Here is a 6,222-nt window from a genome sequence, read left to right as displayed (position 1 = left end):
TTTTTTTATATATATTAATTAATAATATTATTAATATATTAAAATAAAATAATATATTATAAAAATTTATTATAATTAAATTTTTATAATTATAATAATATTTAAATATTTAAATTATTTTATATATTAATAAAAAAACTATTTTAATTTATAAAAAATAAATAATATAATATAAAATAATAAAATTAAAAATATAAATATTTTTATACTATAATTATATTATTATATTATTAAAAAAATTTAATTATTATTAATTTATATTTATATAAAATAATTAATTAATATTTATAATTTTTTAATTTTTTTTTTATCATAGTTATATAAATTTAACTAAAAAATATATTATATATATATATATATATATATATATATAAATATTCTATTAAAATATTGTAATTATTAATAAAATAATTTTCATTTCATTTATTATATGATTAGTAATAAATTATATAAATTTATAACTAGTAACTAATTAGTTAAATGCAGCAAGTACTTTCAAATATAAAAAGTAAATAAAATAAGTGAAACATATTTGTTTCATTGTTATTATTATTCTATATTTGAGATGTATACAATTAATATTTATAACATTTATATAATTATACTAAGATTTAACTCTCTTGTAAATCTAATCAATATACATAATTTAAAACATATAATTATATAGTTTTATCTCACAATAATATAATATTTAATTATATATATCACAGAAAATATAGTTATATATACTTAATTTAATTTGAAAAAATAAAAAAATAAAAAAAAGAAAAAACTTACAAAAATAAAAGTCAATTAATAAAAATAATAGTATAATAAAATATAATTATATTAAAAATTTAAAGAAAATTTTAATAATAAAATAAAAATAGATATAAAAATAAATTAATAATAAAAAAATTAATAATAATAAAAGAAAATATTTAATAAAATAATTTTTAAACTTTAATATTTATTAATAATATAAATTAAATAAAAGTTTTATTTAATTTTTTAAATATATTTTATTTATTATATTTATTTTAGCTTATAAAATTTTTATTCAAGTTTCAATTATATTAGCTAATGAAAATTATAAAAAACATTTATTAATTATTTCATATCTAAAATTTTAATTCATTTTCAATTAAAGAAAACTTCATTATAAATAATAAAATTAATATATTTAAATAATTTAATAAATAAATAAATTTATTAATTAAATATATTTTTTAATATTTTCTTATTTTTATAATATATTTTTTATTTTAAAAAATATGTAAATATAATTATAATATTTAAAATAATGAAGTAAATTATTGTAATTAATTTATTGAATAAATTTTTAACTCTGAGGTTATTATCTATATTGTTAAAATTTATCAAAAAAACAATAATATAAAAGATAAAAGTGATAAAAGAATTCAACTGACACAAATTTATATACATAAAATTGAAAAAAAAAAAATTAAAACATATAAATATATATATATACATATCAACTCTTCAAGAAGAAGAATACATTCTCTTGCTTTGTTGCTAGTTTCTTCTTTCTAGCTCATTCTTTCCTCTCAATTTACCAATTTTTAAACACAGACATGAGAAAATACAAACCCTGTTATCTGACTACAATATAAATAAAAATAAATAGAAAAAAATAAATGAAAAAAAAAATGAAAAAAGAATGAAAAAGTCATTGTTTCTTCTGGTGAGTACATGACTAAAATTGATATGTGTACTTCCTCCTAAAGGAAAAGGGCAACGTACTCCGTAATTGAATAGAATTTCCTGAAATTCCATAAACGGACCTGCCCTTCTTACTTGAGAAGACTCCGTCTGCGCAGGGTAACCATGCTATCATACAGCACATCCTTAAACGCGAACAAGAACGCAGCCGTGAGCACGCTCTGGCTGACCTTGGGCCCGATACCTAGCATTAATCCGGTCAGTACAATTCCCCACAAACCAAACAGACAACCCCTCCAAAAGAAAGCAAAAATACACACCCTTATACAAGCCCCCCCATCCCTCCTCCCTCACAATCCCCATCATAGTCTCATTCAAACTCGCCTTCCTCCCCTCCTCCTCCCCCGTGCCCTTGCCCTTGCCAGCAACATGCATCCGACTCTTCACCGTAATATATGGATACGTAATACTCGTCGCCAGCAACTTGCCCAACGCGCCCAGATAAAACGCATCGGTAGGCGTAATCCGCCTCCGCTTCTCGAGCACATTCTTCAACTGCTCGAAGAACGTATACTGCAATATCGGATTGATAACGAGGATAAGCGCGGGCAGGACGCCGGAGAACAGCGCCGTCGGCCCCTCCGTGCGCAGTAGCTCCATTAGCGTCGCGAGGGTTGATTTCGGCTTCGGCTTCCCGTTCCCGCTCCCCTTTCCACCCTCCACCTCATCACCTCCCTTTCCACCCCCTTTTCTCCCCGCCGTCATCCTCGTATTAACCACCCATATCGGATTCGTAAGCAGCACAGTCGCGCTTCCCGCGATGGCACCTGCAATCATGGACTCGGCCGTGGTGAGTTTCTTCGACGCGCGGCCGGCTTTCACGGCTGCTTTCTCGAAGGCGGAGCGGGTCCATTCGTACCAGTAGTAGTAGACGAAATTTGTGACGGAGATGCCAAAGAGGGCAGATTCGAGGCCAGCGTAGAGACCGCGGAAGCCTTCGCGGGCAAGGATGTGGCGGACTGCTGAGAGGGTGGTGGTCGATGTGCGGGTTGATTCGACTTGGGCGCGGGTTGAGAGGGTTATTAGGGGATAACTGTGTGGAGTTATTAGAGGGGTTGTGAATGAGCTGAGTATAAGAGGAAGGGAGTCGGGTGGTCGGGGGGTTGGGGGTTGTGGGTTGGGGGTTGGGGTTTGGGGGTTGAGCGTTGAGCGTTGAGCGTTGAGGATTGGTGGAAGTAAAATGCACATGCGCATATGCATTGCCCACAAGGTTAGGTACCATAAATGTGAAAATGCGAAGTTTGTAAACAAAAACTAACAGATTTTTAGCCAACTCACGTCAGAATCATGGACAAAATACCACCCCCAGCGCCCGCGAGGGCATGAGCGATGTTATCTGCTCTGCTGCGTGACGGGGGCTGAGGCAGCGGCAGCAACCACCCTCTGCTGCTGCTCTTTCGATACGGGCTGGGACATTATGGGCTTTGACTTCGCGCAGTGCAGTCGTATTATATATACAGGAAATATAAAAGAGCGGAGGGGATGTGGCACAGGACGGGGACGGGAAAGATGTTTGTTTAATCAGGTTGGTCTGCGTTTGGAAAGGAGCGGAAGTGGGCAGCGGGAAGAAAAAAGAAGTGACCTTTAACTAAAAATATTTTCCGTATATATATATATATATATATATATATATATATTGTTTCCTTGGAGGACGGGGACGAGCTTGACGAGAATGCATCGGCACGGAATGAGGCTTTCGGTCGAGGAACCCAACTCATGGGTTGGTTATTATTAAGTTAGTTTAACAAAAGAATGTTGCAGATGACGTTTAGCCGGGACCGGTGCCTCGGCTGGCTTTTGGGCCGAGAAAGCTGAAACGCAGCCCGTTCCATAGTTAACATTTATTATTTAACTCACAACGACAGCAAGAATGGATGGACAGAGTAAATGTTGGATATAGTTAAAGCAGTTCCCCACTCGCTTCATGCTGGCGCAGAAACACAGAAACATAATTTTGCTAAGCTGAAGAAAAACCCTTAGAAGGCTAGAGAGAGCTGTATTCTCAAGTCCTCATCTTACGCAAGAGGCTTCCCTCTGTCACTGTGAAGAGACATATATAATAGCCAGATTAGAAAAAGGGGATAACTTTTATATTATATCACACACTCTCCTATCTCTTTCTATCATTAAAGCAATATAGACATCAGACAGCCTCACAGCAAATCTATCTATATATATACCATTAATATAATGAATGCATCACTCAAAAAGTTATATATAAACAAGGGTTAGCAGAACCTAGAAAGAAGCAAAAAAAAAAAAAAAAAAAAAAAAAAAAAAAAAAAAAAAAATTGTATATCAAATTTAGTAACGTGAGAAAATAAAAACCCATGAGCTTTCTAAAGACATCAGATCGGTAGATCGGCAATAGTAAGAGGAATAATGAATGGGGTCCAGGTTTATGATATAAAAGAAGTTTGCAGTCAGGAAAAGATTTCAAAAAGAGAACACAGAGGCAACAGTATAGAACAGAACAAAGCAAAACAAAAATAAATCAAATCAAACATCAAGGACTCAGAGGAAGGGAGATTTAGCATTAACATCGAACGGAAAAAATACAACGGGCAAAAAGAAAAAGATAAAACAGAACTGTTGAAGGTTAAAAGCAGGAACAGCCACTCCAGTCCAACTCCACTCCACCACACACACTCCAACATACAAGGGGAACTCAAATCTGCCAGGGGAATTAGTAGGGGAGGCTGTGCATTGCTCATGTCAGAAGGAGGGGTAAAAAGTCAGCGGGCGAGTCGATTGATGGGGGATGGGCCAGGGTGAAAGGAAGGGTATACTAGTTGATGTCCAGCGGGGCCAAAGGGGAAAGCAAGAGAAGAGAAACAACCCATTTCTTGACTTGAACGGCATTGATGGAGAAGCCTTCCCCCTGGTGTGATGAAGACGAGTAGAGAAGAAAAGAAAAAGAAATCTTTGGCGCCCTGCTTCGAATGGATGAATGGATGGAAATCACATGAGTAAAAAGGGAAAGCCTTTCCTTCTTGTTGTGGTCTTTTTTGAAAGTTTTCCGTCCGCAGCTTTTGTTCGAGTGTGGGCTTGGGCTTGGGCTTGTAATAGAGATTGCAAAGGTGGCTTGTGTTTGGAAAGTGTTTTGATTTCACGCGGAAGGGCATTGATGGAGGTGGATGGGGCGTATAGAGAGGGGGCGACAACGATGATGGTAAAACGGAAGGCCGAGCATAGCGTATCCCATCCCATCCAATCCCGTCCAATCCCATCTAACAACCCCGCCCAATACCCACCTACCCAGCAACAAATCGCCAGCAGCAAAAACACCACCCACACCCATCCCATCGATCCCATACATAATACATGTACATCCACCCCACCCCTATCGCCATCGCCATCACCATCCCATCCGCTTCAGCCCTTAACCTCCGCCACACACAACCCCTTAACAGCACCCACCCGCAGACCCCGACTGCACTCCCTGCCCCTGTCCAACCTGCACAGTCGGCTTATTATTCACGGTCGCAGTGCCCATGCGCTCCTTAATCTGTCTCGCCATGGTCAAGAACGCCTGCTCGACATTCGACGCACTCTTGGCGGACGTCTCGAGGAAAGGGATGCCTAGGGAATCAGCGAATTCCTGTTTGTTACTGTTAGCAAGGGACAAACCCAAGTCCCGAAAAAAGAACGGTTTGGTGGAAATTGGATTTATCTCCCAAGACGCAAAAACAAATAAAAATAAAAAGTATAAAAAAAATACAAGAACTAACCTTAGCAACTGTATACTCAACCACCTTCTTATCCTCCATATCACTCTTATTGCCGACGAGCAACTTATTCACGCCTTCGGTGGCATAGCGGTCGATCTCCTGCAGCCATTGCTTCACGTTGTTGAAGGAATCCATGTCCGTCACGTCGTAGACGATGCAGATGCCATGTGCGCCGCGATAGTAGGAGGATGTGATGGTTCGGAAACGTTCCTGGCCGGCTGTGTCCCACTGTAGTACCCAAATGTTAGTTTTATGTAGGATCATTTCTTGGATGATGGGGACGTTGGAGTAAGCCGGTGGCGGAAGGAGGAGGTTGACACGTACGATTTGGAGTTTGACAGTTTTACCGTCCAGCTCGATTGTTCGGATTTTCTACAGTGAAAATGGGAGGATTAGCTATTCTGATCCATGTATAATGTCGTCAAATCAATTGGGTCTCTGCATAGGCATAATGAAGCAAACCCCCATCCAACCCATCTCAGCACATTTAAAGGCAAAGCGAGAAGCCAACTTCCCCAGGCCTTCTTTCCTTTTCAACCTCATTCCACAACCAACCAACCAACCCATCACAAACGAGCCAGAAACTACACAAAACACAAAACACGAAGACAAGGACAAAGAAAGAGAAAAAAAGAAACCACTCACGAAATCCACTCCAATCGTCGAAATATAACTCTCGGTATACGTATCATCTGCAAACCGCAGCAGCAAGCACGACTTGCCTACACCGGAGTCGCCGATCAGGAGGAGCTTGAAAAGGTAGTCGTAT

The 6,222-nt window shown here is 37.3% G+C and overlaps 2 protein-coding genes across 2 annotated transcripts; both read right to left on the bottom strand.

Moving 5' to 3' along the window:
* Positions 1-1,793: 1,793 nt before the first annotated feature.
* Positions 1,794-2,922, bottom strand: PADG_08343 (uncharacterized protein; the record flags this gene model as incomplete). The annotated part of the gene is made up of 2 exons (XM_010765287.1): positions 1,794-1,906; positions 1,983-2,922. The coding sequence occupies 2 exons, from the start codon at positions 2,920-2,922 to the stop codon at positions 1,794-1,796; spliced, it is 1,053 nt and encodes a 350-aa protein (XP_010763589.1).
* Positions 2,923-5,128: 2,206 nt separating this feature from the next.
* PADG_08342 (GTP-binding protein ypt1) lies at positions 5,129-6,203 on the bottom strand (the record flags this gene model as incomplete). The annotated part of the gene is made up of 4 exons (XM_010765286.1): positions 5,129-5,323; positions 5,454-5,681; positions 5,778-5,825; positions 6,099-6,203. Coding segments are annotated over 4 exons (576 nt in total), but the record flags the coding sequence as incomplete, so codon positions are not given.
* Positions 6,204-6,222: the final 19 nt, after the last annotated feature.

Source organism: Paracoccidioides brasiliensis (genome assembly GCF_000150735.1).
Source record: "Paracoccidioides brasiliensis Pb18 unplaced genomic scaffold supercont2.16, whole genome shotgun sequence".
Lineage (NCBI taxonomy): Eukaryota > Fungi > Ascomycota > Eurotiomycetes > Onygenales > Ajellomycetaceae > Paracoccidioides > Paracoccidioides brasiliensis.
The sequence above is the reverse complement of the archived record's forward strand: the minus strand, read 5'-3'. Positions and strand labels throughout refer to the sequence as shown.